The sequence below is a fragment of the Haliotis rubra genome, unplaced genomic scaffold, assembly GCF_003918875.1.
Source record: "Haliotis rubra isolate DU_JTF1 unplaced genomic scaffold, ASM391887v1 Scf93, whole genome shotgun sequence".
NCBI lineage: Eukaryota > Metazoa > Mollusca > Gastropoda > Lepetellida > Haliotidae > Haliotis > Haliotis rubra.
In genome coordinates this window covers 807,629-825,020 of record NW_025767668.1, presented here as the reverse complement: position 1 = coordinate 825,020, position 17,392 = coordinate 807,629, and the positions used below count along the sequence as shown (strand labels likewise).

The 17,392-nt window shown below is 40.3% G+C and overlaps 1 protein-coding gene across 1 annotated transcript; it reads right to left on the bottom strand.

The window, feature by feature from the left end:
* Window positions 1-2,409: 2,409 nt before the first annotated feature.
* On the bottom strand, window positions 2,410-17,260 carry LOC124264537 (C-factor-like). The gene is made up of 2 exons (XM_046699280.1): window positions 16,822-17,260; window positions 2,410-3,217 (listed from the first exon to the last, which is right to left on the bottom strand). Exons 1-2 carry the CDS (start codon window positions 17,183-17,185, stop codon window positions 2,814-2,816), a joined length of 768 nt encoding a protein of 255 aa, XP_046555236.1. The 5' UTR covers window positions 17,186-17,260; the 3' UTR covers window positions 2,410-2,813.
* Window positions 17,261-17,392: the final 132 nt, after the last annotated feature.

Sequence of the window (17,392 nt, the reverse complement as noted above, 5' to 3'; positions counted from 1 at the left end):
CGTTGACAGACGCTTTAGAATTATATTTTACGCGGAAAACCTTGAACCGTCTATACATATTGACAGTAGTGTGTGACCTCGTCCAGATGGATACTAAAAGACCAACTGTCGTTCCTTTCCCGATTTCAGTATGTAGCATGACTACATTGTCCTTCAAGCAGAGAGTGAATGAATTGACAATAGTTACCGCATCGTGGAATTGGCTCACGTGAATGATTATCTTCATCAGCTGATGAACGTCGACATATTGATAGTCCTGACCTAGATGAACATTACCAAGTCGGCTGTAGTCAACTGCATTGTTCCAACAGACATTATGAAGCCACCTGCTGTGTTCAGCAGAGTGTGTTTCAAATGAAGGACATCTTCTGCTTGCCTAGATCTATATATTTATTTTCCGAAATACGAATGCTAATATTACTAGGAGATTAGGTTTTGTAAATGCGTTTCCCTCCATGTAAGAACCACATTCGCTCTGTATCGCTGGGACCTTACACATGCCAGTAGTCTGTCTCCAAACTTTCGGCCCTACCCCTTCATGCAAAATGAAGCCAGTCTGGATTGATTGATTATTCTCCCTAACGCAGTGAGTAGCGAATTAAGTGACCTACCCTTTGTTTGTACCATATGCTACCGGTTTTTCCTGGTGACTTGATTGTGTGCGTGCGTGCGTTTGTGCGCGCGCGCGCGTGTGTATGTGTATCTCCTTATTGGTGAAATGCCACACAACTACATCCTAATCACTATATTTAATCATGGTTAAATTTTAATAATGTCTGCACTGTAAACTGATCAACATGAAGATGCTTGATGGGCATTTAGAAGTTGGAAGCTAACATAACAACGTATGGTATGGATGTACAACTTCTTTATTATTTACAGCACGACGTTTCTGGGCTGCTTCTTTGTATTTATGTACTAAGCATGTGTTTCAAGAGGAGGTGCTGCTTAAAAAATAAATCCATGTCAGATAAATCCAAATATAAATATTTTAACTACCAGTCCTATGTTCATCGAAATATATGTGGACTTTGGACCGTAGCCTGGGATGTTGATACGCTTTACAACAGATTACGTGAACACCCAATGGGGCGTGGACATCCGTGGAGGGAGGTGTGGGTGGTCGTGTATACCATTGTGTTTGTTTTGCAACGCCAATAACCTTTCTCAAAAAGGTGTGCAAAAATGGTGTGTGTATGCCGTTCAGGCAGACGGTGAAAATATCTCTATTCGTTAAGTCGGCAAATCACAGACATATAACTGAACAGCAGCTCATCTGCTGAGCTGCAACGACGCTGCAATCACCGACACCACAATACTGTATAAATATATCACCCAATCCTGATTCGATTATTGCAAGACTGTTTGAAAAATGGCTTCATTGTGGTTTCAAGAGTACACATCTGCCATATACAATTCAGTGTTCCATTGTACAGTTCGAATGACTATACAAACAATAGAGATATATAAACCATAGCAAAGGGACAACGGGATGACTGCAACTTAGCCCAAAGAAATGACCATATTATTTTTATTTTCATTTCGTCTTGATAAGATGTTAAAATATGCCTTGTAAGATTTGTGCGGCGATCTACTTCTGGGAACCATTTCCCCTTCCACTTGAAGTTGTTTACAGGAGAAAACATCATTTGAAGAAAGTCCATATTAAATTATCCAAAAATGGTGTCTAATCTTTTTCAAGTAAGAGAATTCTGGTAGTGAAGTAAAAGTTCTGCCTGAAATTTCAGCGGGAAAAAATATTTCTGCCAGAAATTTCTGCCGTAAAATAAAATTCTGCCAGAAATGTCTGCGGAAAAATTAAATTCTGCCAGAAATTTCTGCAGAAATGCATTTTCAGAGCCAATTTGTGAGCTTATGAACACGTGAGCACACTGGCACATGAACTTTTTGGGTTCATCTCCTCGAGATCTTTCCAATGATATAAAATATGTCTTTGTAGCTCGCTTCCTTCTATGTGTCAAGTTAGGACTCGCTGGCCATTCCTAAGTTGTCCCACCCGGCCTTAGAGTCTGAGCCAACTCTTTCATGGATGATGTAATGTAGATTCAACTGTTCGGGCCTGGCAGTGAAGGTTCTATCCATGAAAATCTGCTGTGATTACTGAAGGACTTTGCGTTGAGAATCAGTTGCAAAATCAGATCTTCCTCTCCACCATTTTAACAAAACTATACTATGTTAACGTTTTACGAATAAAGCATAAAAAAAATCATGTCTCAGACTGCTAATATAATCATTAACCCCAAAACTGTAGGCAGCTCGTTAGTACAAATTGCAACTAAAATCCCGCCCAACCGGGTCAGGAAACCGTATGGCCTGGCCTAACATTCTGTCAGATTGTGTGAAATGTAATAACACCTGCTTGGTTTACCAATCAAATGCCATTGACTTACCAACAATTTCTTTATTGGGATTATTTCAGCATAACATGAACACAACGAAGTTACAAATGCGAAGAACATTTATTATCTATTTATGTGTTCTAACAACAGAATCCTTTAGAGAATCAACGCTGATCCATTCAGAAAATGTAACATGTTCATAATATTTAATGTTTTGTAGATGTTACGTCCTGTGCCAGAAATGTACTGCACAGCCTAAAATTCAAAGTAATGCGCCTACTTTCAAATCAAATGGATGCTCCCTAACTCGACTTTATTAGATCAAAGCATTTGAATAAACATTGAAATTAATGTGGCATTGTGAGCAAACGTTATAGCTGATATACCTTCCTCCGTGACCTAGGAAAGCATTGCATGTCACATATATAAGCTAATCACATGCGTTGTCACTGCTCAGAATTCTGCGTTCCACTGGAAAATAGTTCCTGTGTATGAATACAGCAGCCCTGACGAATCTTTATTCATCACTGCTATTGTATTCATACACTTGGAAATACTTTCTTCTATATCTATCATTGCGTTAGGGCCTCCCATGTCGGTCTTGACCCACCCGGGATGGAGACCTGCCACAAGCACCCCGTCGGGAGAAACCTCTCTCGCGAGAATATCAGTCACCATGTTGAGGGCACATTTCGAGCTGTTGTATGGGTAGCGGAAGTCATTCATTCTGTTGATGAATTTGATAAGGCTCAAGACGGTAGAGACGTTGATGATGGCCGCTCTGCTGCAGCTGAAATCTGTCTTGTTTGCGGCCCGTCTCAGTAAGGGGAGAAACGCTTTCGAAACCAACAGTGGAGCTGAAACGACACGATATCATGTAACACAACGTGAAACATAATTTTGTCTCTCAAAACAGACCCAGTCGATATTTTCTTGGCCTGTTTGGGGCATTCGGCTCCGGGTTTTCAGTGGTATTTTTCATTCGGAATTCAGAACTCTAATTTGTAGCAAAACCCGGTCTCACCATGAAGATCCCGAACAGCTAAGTCGTTCGTGATTTTGCACATAAGAGACTGAACATTCCATATTCAGGGTAGGGCTTTGTGCGAGGTGGGACGGAGGATTCAGGATTGAGTCTGGACATTTATCAAGCACATTTCCCACGAATGTCCTTGAAAACAATAACTCTGCTAAGGATTGTTGAGAAAATGGATGTCACACAAAATGCTTATAATGTTAACTTAGGAATATCTTGTTTCACATAAGTAGCTGAAAACAATACTAAGTCTCAATACGAATTCCCCTCCCTTCCAACCACAGGTCTTATGACGTAACGGTAAGAGATTCTACTACTGGAATATTATACATTGTATGCTACATACTGTAGTGCTCTCAGTGAGCTGTTAGATTTGTATGACTATCTATCTGAAAAGGGTTCAACCTTTATTTTAGGTGATCTAAACTCGGACATATGTAAGCATATTTTATCACACAGAGACAAAGCTTTGAAGTGTGCTTTGTCAGATAGAGACCTCATAAATGCTCTCAAACTTATGCCTATGAATTCACATAAATATACTTGTAGGTAAGAAAATAAGTATGATTGACTACATTCTTATACAATCCGATCTGAGCACATGTGTTACCAGTGCTATGGTAGATGACACTTGTCCGTGTAGTGTATCAGATCACCTGCCTTGCTCCATGTCCATAAGCATACCAGTAAAGGAACATTACAGCAATCTTCATTATGGTATTCCAAAATGGAAATTAGCTAATGAAAATGACATTAACTGTTACCAAAGACTATTCGAGGACGTTATGTATTCTCGGAATTTCTCCAATGTAGATTTTAAACAACCAGACAGTATAAATTACTTCAATGATATGATAAGCTCTGCTCTATTGTATGCTTCCTCAAACTCTATACCTCACAGTAACTACATACCATACCTAAAACCTTTTTGGAAATCTAATTGCCTAAATGATGCTCACTACGATATGCGAGTAGCCAGGCGTGCATGGATCAATTCCGGTAAACCTCGCGAACATGACTCTGTACAGCGTTTGGCCTATAAAGATGAGAAAAGAAAATTCCGATGTCTGTTTCGGAAATCAAAAAGATCCCATAAAATAGAAATGCTATAAGAAATTGAATTATCTGCTGAATTGGACGTAAACACTTTCTAGAAAACTGTCCGAAAGCAACGGGCATTAGTAACAAATATATCTACACTTGATTACGGAGGCGAGAGCGGCTCAACGCCCTCTGAAGTATGTAAAATATGGGGCAAAATACTATACCGACCTAGCTCAACCACATGAGTCAGAAACATTTGATGATGATTTCAAAAATCACATATCTCAATTGGTTCAGGAAATTGACAATAGCAGCACTGAGGATCATGATGAGGAACTAGAAAGAGACTTTCTATTTGATGAGATAAAGGATGCTATTAAGTCTCTTAGAAAAACAAATCCCCAGGTCCCGACAAACTTACAAACGAGCATATCATATATGCAGGTGATGTATTCATTAATTATGTATGTAAACTATTCAATCATATTGTTGAATCTCAACATGTCCCATACGAATATAGGATTGGAATGGTAAAATCAATACACAAAGGTGAAAATGATAAAACCGACCCTCGAAACTACAGAGGTATCACATTAACATCTTGCCTTGGTAAACTATTTGAAAAGCTCTTGCTCAAACGAATTGAAAAAAAATTTGCTTAAATCAAATCCGGACTTTCGAAAAGAGCATGGAGCCATGATGTCTGTGTTTACTCTCATGGAGAGTATACAATACTATAACCATAGAGATTCCCCTGTCTTTACAGCCTTTCTCGACAATGCAAAAACATTCGACAGAATTTGGCATGATGGTTTGTTCTATACGCTTCATAAACTTGGTATTAGAGGTAACACATGGAAACTGTTACATCAGTGTTATACCAATAGCCAATCATTTGTTGCATACCACGGCGAGAGGTCAGAAATGTACTTGGTCAAGCAAGGTGTTGGACAAGGGAGGGTTATATCCTCTTGGTTTTTTTCTCATTTTTATCAATGACCTAATTACATCTTTAAGAGAAGCTGGCTGTGGTATCCGTGTCTTTGGTATGGACGTTCCAACTGTCTTGCTTGCTGATGATACTACACTCATAAGCACATCCCCTAATGGCCTACAGGTATCACTTGATATTGTCTGTTCATACGTTTCTAAATGGCGTCTTACATATAACCCATCAAAAAGTACCATCATCGTTTTTAACAAAAGAAAAGGCAATGATGTAAACGTCCACTGTAGCATTGTAACATCCCAATCCCCTTATCAGAATCTACCGTATATGGTGGTGTACTCATTACAAGTAACCTCTCAACAAAAACTAGAAGTGAAAAGTATTGTCAGAAAGCAAGACAGAATGTAAACTCACTTAGATCTATTGGACTGAATGATTCTGACCTACATCCAATGACTTGTGTTAAAATATGGCTCAGAATGATTCTTAAAACTAGTCTCTATGGCTATGAAGTACTACCAAACATCAAAGTCCAACCTTTGAACAAACACAAAGGTACTTTGCTCGTCTTGTGCAAGGTCTTGGTAAGAGGTCATCATCAATATCTACCATTGCAAATTTGGGACTATGGTCACTAATTGGGTATATCGATAAATGTAAACTGCTATTTCTTGGGCGACTATGTAACACTGAGTGTAACAACTTTGCAAAACATATCTATTGTGCTGCTATTACAACTTCAGGAAAATCTAACAACATCTGTGATGATCTTTTATCAATATCTAAAGTATAATCTAAATACTTATGTTGACAATTATATTGCTCAAGGCATATTTCCTCCAAAACGTGTATGGAGAAGAATTGTAAATGCTACTGTACATAGTTATGAAGAACAATTATGGCGATCACAAACTCTCTATCGTTCAAACATGTCATTTTACGCATCAACTCATACTACACTCTCTTATCACACTCTCTGGCAACTGGCATATAAACACCCTAATCATAAATCTTCCTTGCAAGTTTGTGTCAAAATATTATCAAGAGGTAAAATCTCAAAAGAGTGTGCTCTTTGTAATAAACAAACATTTGACTATGATTTCCATATGCTTCTCCACTGTGAAAACTTAATACAACAACGAAATGATTTCTTTGCATACTTAATTGATAAACTTGATGTTGAAACTTACGTAATACTTGAAATGCAAGGGGAACAAGATATGTTCTCATTTCTCTTTGGAGCAGAAAACGACTTTTATAACTCTATAGATTCAACACTATGGGAAACCATACTGTTACGCTTTTTCTTTGTATGTAAATGACCTGAAACCTCACCTTGTGAACTGTTATGCACACTGATTCTCTTCATCTCATAAATTTCTGTACATATGTGTCTAAATATCCAATTGGTGATATTCATGTACGTGCTGTAATGATATGATGTTTTTGTTTGTAATCTTCGGTAACTACTGGAGGAAATAAAGTGTAGCATGTTTAACTGAAGTACTGTATTGCAACAAAGTTTTGCGAACATAATGATAAAGGTAATAGTATAACATGATTTTCATGGTCAGTGTGCACTTCCATGCAGTATGTAATTATTGTTACTGTATGTCAGTGATTCATTCATATTCAACTCCAACATAAACATTTGTTAAGATGAACTATTGCAAAATGAAAGAAAACATGATTTAGGTGAACTACTTGAGCTTGAAATCGCATATGACCTCCAGTAACTAAGATCCTTGACTAGAATGTCATTATACAGTCCTACAAAATGTATAAGACTTTGGCCTGATGACATATGTCCCATTATGAAACAAACAAAAATAATAAAATAATGTGAAATGGTCTCTCAGAGCCAGAGGCTCTACTAATAGGTCCAAATAAAAGATTTGTCAAATCTTAGAAAGGCGTTTAGAAGTGGAATGCTTACGAAAATGAAGATTTATGGATGTCAACTTCTTTATTGTGCATAACGCCACGTTTCGGAGTGTATGCTTGATCCTTCACAACAAGAAGTTGCCATTCATAACTCGTACTTCTCTCAAAATATTGGTGCATTTGAGGTCACTTAATTCCTCCAAAACGTCACATATTAAATCATTCAAACCCACAAAACGTAAAGCATTTGGTAGAATATTTGGCACATTTTGAGCAACTTCTAAAGACACTTCCACTTGGAAAATGTTACATGAAACCAACTGAAATAAAAGTATATTGGGCACTTTTAGAGCATATTTTGTTGCCTTGGACGGCAAGGGCAGATAATTCAAAGGGAGCGAACTCTGGATGACCCAATATATTGCAGAATCTGAACCATATCGCGATAATCCTATCGCGAGATACTGTACCGGTATATACCGGTTTACCGGTAATATTGCACAGCCCTAAAAATTTGCCTGAATGGTTTTTGGGCCTCTGTGGACTGATTGTTGATTCTGTAGATAGATACTCTCCCAAAATAGAAACGCATCATGAAAATAGCAATTTCATGTAGCAATGAATTAAAACGTGATTCATTTTACAAAAGGTTTTGCTCTGTTTATGAGTCCTATGGTGTTTATGTTTTGAAACATCACAACAAAATGCACCATCCGTAAAATACCCGTATTTAACAGCATGATTTTCAATTTCGGCGTGTAGTGTCACAGAATACACAATTCACATGCAATGCACGTGACAGTTGGGGATCAGATAGTCCCAATGATGGGTATAAAAGGGTGATCGCTGTCTGTCGATTATTCACTGTATTTGGAATATTGTTGACGAACGCAAAATGCCACGTCTAAGTGAAGCCAACCGTCAGATCGCCATTGGTTTGCTTGAAGCTGGCCAGTCTCAACGTGCAGTTGCACGACGCATGAATGTTCACCAAAGCACCATTTCACCGCTCTGGGAGAGATATCGCCGGCAGAATGCTTTAGCAGATGCCCCTCGTAGTGGGCGACCTCGAGCGACCACTGCGGCGCAGGATCGCTACATCCGGGTACATCACCTGCGTCATCGAACAGCTACGGCGACCAGTACCGCTCGACAAATACCCGGATTGAGGAGGCTTTCTGCACAGACCGTCAGGAACAGGTTGAGAGAGGCTGGTTTACGTGCGAGAAGACTTATTTTGGCCCTGTGCTTCGACAACAACATCGTCGACATCGAGTTCAATGGTGCACCAACGTTCAGGCCTGGAACCTACCGAATTGGCGTAGAATCTGGTTCAGTGATGAATCACGATTTCTATTGGAACGACGCGATAGAAGAATGCGGGTGTACAGACGTCGACGTGAACGTTCCGCCGACGCTTGCGTTCCCCAGGTGGACAGATTCGGCCGGGTCAGTGTTATGATGTGGGGAGCGATCACCTGCCGTAGGAGAAGTGATTTGGTGATGAGCCAGGGCAACCTGACAGCTCAACGGTACCGTGACGAAATCCTACGCCCACACCTCCTTCCAATCCTTGATCGCCAGAGGGAGTTGTTTCAACAGGACAATGCCAGGCCCCACACAGCACGTCACACTAGAGACTTCCTCCAGAACCACAACATCAATGTGCTCCCCTGGCCCTCAAAATCACCGGACTTAAACCCGATCGAACATCTGTGGGATGCCCTGGACAGACGAGTGCGACGCCGTAACCCTCAGCCCCAGACACTTCAGCAACTCGCACAGGCACTACAGGCAGAGTGGGCTGCGATTGGGCAACACGAGATTCTGAGACTTATTCGTTCGATGCCGAGGCGATGCCGTGCAGTTCTGGATGCCCACGTTGGTCACACGAGGTATTGACTTCAGCGCCACCACACGTCTCCATGTGACACTCAAACTGACTTTTCTCGAGTTGGTGCCAAAGACGGATAAGTCTGCATTCCCAGTGTGCAATTTCGCTATATTTCATTGACTCATAAAGCCTACAAGATGTTTCAAAATAAACATAAAAATACAGTTGAAATTCCTATATGTGTTTCTTTTTTGTGAGAGTATAGTTCTGGCTGGATTATACTTGTCACAAACAAAAAATACGTGGATTTCGTCTTCATTAAGGTTATAATTACAAAGTTCATACATGGGGTTGATCGCCGTTGTATCTTTACTTGTTCTTAGCTTGTTTATCTAGTTAGTCACCGATGCCCTAAATTTGAAGTAAACTCTTATTAGTTGTATGTTCCTGTTAGTGATGTATGATTATCTTGGGTAAGGTATCTTGATCTGTTTATCTCATAAATGCCAAGTTTGGAGCGCTGTACATTACTGTTTTGTGAAATGAAAATTGCCTGAATGGCTAGTGGGCCTCTGTTTATCTCATAATGTCAATTTTGGAGTGACATATCTTTGAGGCGCTGTTTTAAACTTTATAAGAAATTATTTACATCAACGACATCCTGTGCGATCCATACATGTGAGAATCCTGTAATGAACGATGTTTCGCGAATATCCGAAGTCCAGTTTGTCAATAATGTCAATATTATTGTCATTTAAACACTTTGGCAGTACTTGCATCGATTACTACTAAACAAGTCATTATCACATGGTATGGGTGGATGACGTGAATACGTTAACTGTTATTACCAAGCTTAAATGTAGTTATAAAACATTTAAGGAACGAGTGAGTGAGTTTAGTTTTCGCCGCACTCAGCAGTCTTCCAGCTATATGGAGTCGGTCCGTAAATAATCGAGTCTGGACCAGACAATCCAGTGATCAATAGCATGAGCATCGATCTACGCAGTCGGGATTCGATGACATGAGTCAACCAAGTCAGCGAACCTGACCACTCGATCTCGTTATTCGCCTCTTACGAAAGCATGGGTTACTGAAGATCAATTCCAACCCGGATCTTCACGGGTATAACATTTAAGGACGAGACATAAAGAGTATGTGGATACCTGAGGTTTTGGGTAACATTTAGCAATATTCCAGCAATATCACGACTGCGACATCCGAAATGGGTGTCACACATTGGCATGACAAGCACACTCCTTATATAAGTAGCCAGTGGGCTACCCCACCAGCAGGACCAGGTGTGACGACAGCTGTAATTATTACTAGCTAGATCCAGTCAGTTTATTTACTCATGAGGGCGGTGGGGTAGCCTAGTGGTTAAAGCGTTGGCTCGTCACGCCGAAGACCCGGGTCCGAATCCCCACATGGGTACAATGTGTGAAGCCCATTTCTTGTGTCCCCCGCCGTGATGTTGCTTGAATATTGCTAAAACCAAACTCAGTCAGTCAGTTATTTACTCATGATTATTTACAGCTAAATGCAGTTAATTTATTTACCCATGATCTAATGCAGAGACATGTCCTACATTTCATGACTGAGGTGTTTCAAACATTGACCTATACTACTTCTGGAACGTTTCTATATAACTTGAGACCTTGTTTAATAGATTATGAATACGTGCTGAGGCATACCTAAGTCAATGTCCTGTGATAGCGTCTCAGGGTAATGAGGTCATCGGCTATATACTACCCATCAAAGGTTTAGACTAGCTGACAGCACTCACTATATGTGATGTATATATATATGGTTACATCGAAGATGAATTTCTCCACCAACTTGGGGGAACCAACTGCAAACCTTATGCAGATGAATTGCACGAGGATCATGCATCAAATTGCTGAAATAAAAGCATCTGCAAATATCGTGCATGTGAACAGCTGCGTTTTGGCGTAACGTTTGGTTACGAATTCGCCAATTTTCACTGAGTTTCATCATTTATTGACCTCATGGCAATAATCTTTTCAACGTTGCAAACTTGTGTAAATGTGTAAACAGTACCTTTAAACAATATGGAATATTTTGCAAAATCTAGTTTAGAACAGTTGACTGGAATAAGTGGCTACATTTACACTAGTGAGTCGAAACGTTTGATGGGTAGTATAGCATTCAAATATACCAATGAATGAACTCATACTTATATAAAAGGCCAACGGAAGATAACAATCAAATCCAGTTTTATCAATATCTAAAGTATAATCTAAATACTTATGTTGACAATTATATTGCTCAAGGCATATTTCCTCCAAAACGTGTATGGAGAAGAATTGTAAATGCTACTGTACATAGTTATGAAGAACAATTATGGCGATCACAAACTCTCTATCGTTCAAACATGTCATTTTACGCATCAACTCATACTACACTCTCTTATCACACTCTCTGGCAACTGGCATATAAACACCCTAATCATAAATCTTCCTTGCAAGTTTGTGTCAAAATATTATCAAGAGGTAAAAATCTCAAAAGAGTGTGCTCTTTGTAATAAACAAACATTTGACTATGATTTCCATATGCTTCTCCACTGTGAAAACTTAATACAACAACGAAATGATTTCTTTGCATACTTAATTGATAAACTTGATGTTGAAACTTACGTAATACTTGAAATGCAAGGGGAACAAGATATGTTCTCATTTCTCTTTGGAGCAGAAAACGACTTTTATAACTCTATAGATTCAACACTATGGGAAACCATACTGTTACGCTTTTCTTTGTATGTAAATGACCTGAAACCTCACCTTGTGAACTGTTATGCACACTGATTCTCTTCATCTCATAAATTTCTGTACATATGTGTCTAAATATCCAATTGGTGATATTCATGTACGTGCTGTAATGATATGATGTTTTTGTTTGTAATCTTCGGTAACTACTGGAGGAAATAAAGACTCTCTCTCTCTCTCTCTCTCTCTCTCTCTCTCTCTCTCTCTCTCTCAATATAAATTACACATGATCATAAACATTTGAGTTTCATATAAATCTTATTATAAATGTTTGATTGAGATAGGGAACTGTTGGGTGCTGTACATTACTGTTTTGTTAAAATGAAAATTTGTTGGGCTGGATATTGCCCTTATTCTCATATCGCGATATATTGCAATAAATTAAGATATATTGCAATGCATATTGTGATATATTGACTGGAATGTTTCTCTCCAAGTGCGTACATCATAAATTCACAATAGCTCTCTGTGTGCGACATCATCTTCTTAGTTGCTGTTACACCATACTTTCAGGCTACCCGCCCCCATAGTGTATGGCTTTATGTCAATGGTTTACAGATAAAGAAAGAAATATGGATCCTTAGTGTAGCATGTTTAACTGAAGTACTGTATTGCAACAAAGTTTTGCGAACATAATGATAAAGGTAATAGTATAACATGATTTTCATGGTCAGTGTGCACTTCCATGCAGTATGTAATTATTGTTACTGTATGTCAGTGATTCATTCATAATCAACTCCAACATAAACATTTGTTAAGATGAACTATTGCAAAATGAAAGAAAACATGATTTAGGTGAACTACTTGAGCTTGAAATCGCATATGACCTCCAGTAACTAAGATCCTTGACTAGAATGTCATTATACAGTCCTACAAAATGTATAAGACTTTGGCCTGATGACATATGTCCCATTATGAAACAAACAAAAATAATAAAATAATGTGAAATGGTCTCTCAGAGCCAGAGGCTCTACTAATAGGTCCAAATAAAGATTTGTCAAATCTTAGAAAGGCGTTTAGAAGTGGAATGCTTACGAAAATGAAGATTTATGGATGTCAACTTCTTTATTGTGCATAACGCCACGTTTCGGAGTGTATGCTTGATCCTTCACAACAAGAAGTTGCCATTCATAACTCGTGCTTCTCTCAAAATATTGGTGCATTTGAGGTCACTTAATTCCTCCAAAACGTCACATATTAAATCATTCAAAATAGATACTCTCCCAAAATAGAAACGCATCATGAAAATAGCAATTTCATGTAGCAATGAATTAAAACGTGATTCATTTTACAAAAGGTTTTGCTCTGTTTATGAGTCCTATGGTGTTTATGTTTTGAAACATCACAACAAAACGCACCATCCGTAAAATACCCGTATTTAACAGCATGATTTTCAATTTCGGCGTGTAGTGTCACAGAATACACAATTCACATGCAATGCACGTGAAAGTTGGGGATCAGATAGTCCCAATGATGGGTATAAAAGGGTTGATCGCTGTCTGTCGATTATTCACTGTATTTGGAATATTGTTGACGAACGCAAAATGCCACGTCTAAGTGAAGCCAACCGTCATATCGCCATTGGTTTGTTTGAAGCTGGCCAGTCTCAACGTGCAGTTGCCCGACGCATGAATGTTCACCAAAGCACCATTTCACGGCTCTGGGAGAGATATCGCCGGCAGAATGCGGTAGCAGATGCCCCTCGTAGTGGGCGACCTCGAGCGACCACTGCGGCGCAGGATCGCTACATCCGGGTACATCACCTGCGTCATCGAACAGCTACGGCGACCAGTACCGCCTGACAAATACCCGGATTGAGGAGGCTTTCTGCACAGACCGTCAGGAACAGGTTGAGAGAGGCTGGTTTACGTGCCAGAAGACCTTATTTTGGCCCTGTGCTTCGACAACAACATCGTCGACATCGAGTTCAATGGTGCACCAACGTTCAGGCCTGGAACCTACCGAATTGGCGTAGAATCTGGTTCAGTGATGAATCACGATTTCTATTGGAACGACGCGATGGAAGAATGCGGGTGTACAGACGTCGACGTGAACGTTTCGCCGACGCTTGCGTTCCCCAGGTGGACAGATTCGGCCGGGTCAGTGTTATGATGTGGGGAGCGATCACCTGCCGTAGGAGAAGTGATTTGGTGATGATCCAGGGCAACCTGACAGCTCAACGGTACCGTGACGAAATCCTACGCCCACACCTCCTTCCAATCATTGATCGCCAGAGGGAGTTGTTTCAACAGGACAATGCCAGGCCCCACACAGCACGTCACACTAGAGACTTCCTCCAGAACCACAACATCAATGTGCTCCCCTGGCCCCTCAAGATCACCGGACTTAAACCCGATCGAACATCTGTGGGATGCCCTGGACAGACGGGTGCGACGCCGTAACCCTCAGCCCCAGACACTTCAGCAACTCGCACAGGCACTACAGGCAGAGTGGGCTGCGATTGGGCAACACGAGATTCTGAGACTTATTCGTTCGATGCCGAGGCGATGCCGTGCAGTTCTGATGCCCACGGTGGTCACACGAGGTATTGACTTCAGCGCCACCACACGTCTCCATGTGACACTCAAACTGACTTTCCTCGAGTTGGTGCCAAAGACGGATAAGTCTGCATTCCCAGTGTGCAATTTCGCTATATTTCATTGACTCATAAAGCCTACAAGATGTTTCAAAATAAACATAAAAATACAGTTGAAATTCTATATATGTTTCTTTTTGGGAGAGTATAGTTAGTCACCGATGCCCTAAATTTGAAGTAAACTCTTATTAGTTGTATGTTCCTGTTCGTGATGTATGATTATCTTTCTTGCGTAGTGGGTAAGGTATCTTGATCTGTTTATCTCATAATGCCAAGTTTGGAGCGCTGTACATTACTGTTTTGTGAAATGAAAATTGCCTGAATGGCTAGTGGGCCTCTGTTTATCTCATAATGTCAATTTTGGAGTGACATATCTTTGAGGCGCTGTTTTAAACTTTATAAGAAATTATTTACATCAACGACATCCTGTGCGATCCATACATGTGAGAATCCTGTAATGAACGATGTTTCGCGAATATCCGAAGTCCAGTTTGTCAATAATGTCAATATTATTGTCATTTAAACACTTTGGCAGTACTTGCATCGATTACTACTAAACAAGTCATTATCACATGGTATGGGTGGATGACGTGAATACGTTAACTGTGGAATGTTACCAAGCTTAAATGTAGTTATAAAACATTTAAGGAACGAGTGAGTGAGTTTAGTTTTCGCCGCACTCAGCAGTCTTCCAGCTATATGGAGTCGGTCCGTAAATAATCGAGTCTGGACCAGACAATCCAGTGATCAATAGCATGAGCATCGATCTACGCAGTCGGGATTCGATGACATGAGTCAGCGAACCTGACCACTCGATCTCGTTATTCGCCTCTTACGAAAGCATGGGTTACTGAAGATCAATTCCAACCCGGATCTTCACGGGTATAACATTTAAGGACGAGACATAAAGAGTATGTGGATACCTGAGGTTTTGGGTAACATTTAGCAATATTCCAGCAATATCACGACTGCGACATCCGAAATGGGTGTCACACATTGGCATGACAAGCACACTCCTTATATAAGTAGCCAGTGGGCTACCCCACCAGCAGGACCAGGTGTGACGACAGCGACTAGCTAGATCCAGTCAGTTTATTTACTCATGAGGGCGGTGGGGTAGCCTAGTGGTTAAAGCGTTGGCTCGTCACGCCGAAGACCCGGGTCCGAATCCCCACATAGGTACAATGTGTGAAGCCCATTTCTTGTGTCCCCCGCCGTGATGTTGCTTGAATATTGCTAAAACCAAACTCAGTCAGTCAGTTATTTACTCATGATTATTTACAGCTAAATGCAGTTAATTTATTTACCCATGATCTAATGCAGAGACATGTCCTACATTTCATGACTGAGGTGTTTCAAACATTGACCTATACTACTTCTGGAACGTTTCTATATAACTTGAGACCTTGTTTAATAGATTATGAATACGTGCTGAGGCATACCTAAGTCAATGTCCTGTGATAGCGTCTCAGGGTAATGAGGTCATCGGCTATATACTACCCATCAAAGGTTTAGACTAGCTGACAGCACTCACTATATGTGATGTATATATATATGGTTACATCGAAGATGAATTTCTCCACCAACTTGGGGGAACCAACTGCAAACCTTATGCAGATGAATTGCACGAGGATCATGCATCAAATTGCTGAAATAAAAAGCATCTGCAAATATCGTGCATGTGAACAGCTGCGTTTTGGCGTAACGTTTGGTTACGAATTCGCCAATTTTCACTGAGTTTCATCATTTATTGACCTCATGGCAATAATCTTTTCAACGTTGCAAACTTGTGTAAATGTGTAAACAGTACCTTTAAACAATATGGAATATTTTGCAAAATCTAGTTTAGAACAGTTGACTGGAATAAGTGGCTACATTTACACTAGTGAGTCGAAACGTTTGATGGGTAGTATAGCATTCAAATATACCAATGGATGAACTCATACTTATATAAAAGGCCAACGGAAGATAACAATCAAATCCAGTTTCGACTATGCACCCAAACAGTTTCAACTGGGTATAAATGAGAAACAAGCGGTGAAAATATTATAGGAAAGGGTCACTGAACATCTGGAGTAACCTTAAAGTCATAATAATAATATAATGTGTATAATTCATCACCCAATGTCTCTGAAGATATACCATATCATATGTTTGTGTTACCGTTACCACCTACTGCCAATCGGACGATGCAATTTATCAAAAACTAATCTTGAATAAGGTTGCTCGAATTGTTACGACACATGAATGTGTATGTGGTCTGGCTCAATCATCATTGGAACGAATACTAGTACTGATTATTTTCACATGGTCGCTAAGAAATGTTTGAACCTACCAGTAACATTACAGTCAAAGTGATAATTCATCTTCTCCCGTGTCAGTGATTCGAGGCCTTGTTCCTGTTGGTTAACGCCGGCATTGTTTAGCAGCAGATTGAGACCGCCGGCACCAACAACTTTCTCCACCTCCACCACAGCCGCAGCGATTTCTTCATCCTCTCTGACATCCAGCTTCACCACGCGGACACGTCCATTCTCACCCGCTAACCGAGCCAACTCCGTGGCCTGGTCGGGCTGTCTGCAGGCAGCGAACACGTAGGTAGGGGGTTCCTCAAGACGCAGAAAGTGCTTCACAAACGCCAGCCCCAAACCCCGATTGGCACCCGTGATAAATACGGATTTTGCAGACAATGTGGACATGGCCGTCAAAGCGAGTGCAAGCAGCAGAATGAACAGGCGTCGTCAAGAAAGGGAGGTAACTACGATCCTCAGCTGTTTGGGGCGGTGACCAGATACTGTTTTCATTTACCATCTCGTTGTTCATTATCAACCTTCTCTCAGAGCTATATGCTACTGCAGCAACAGCTCGTCATGCACCGTCAACCTCATCAAAACATATTAATAACA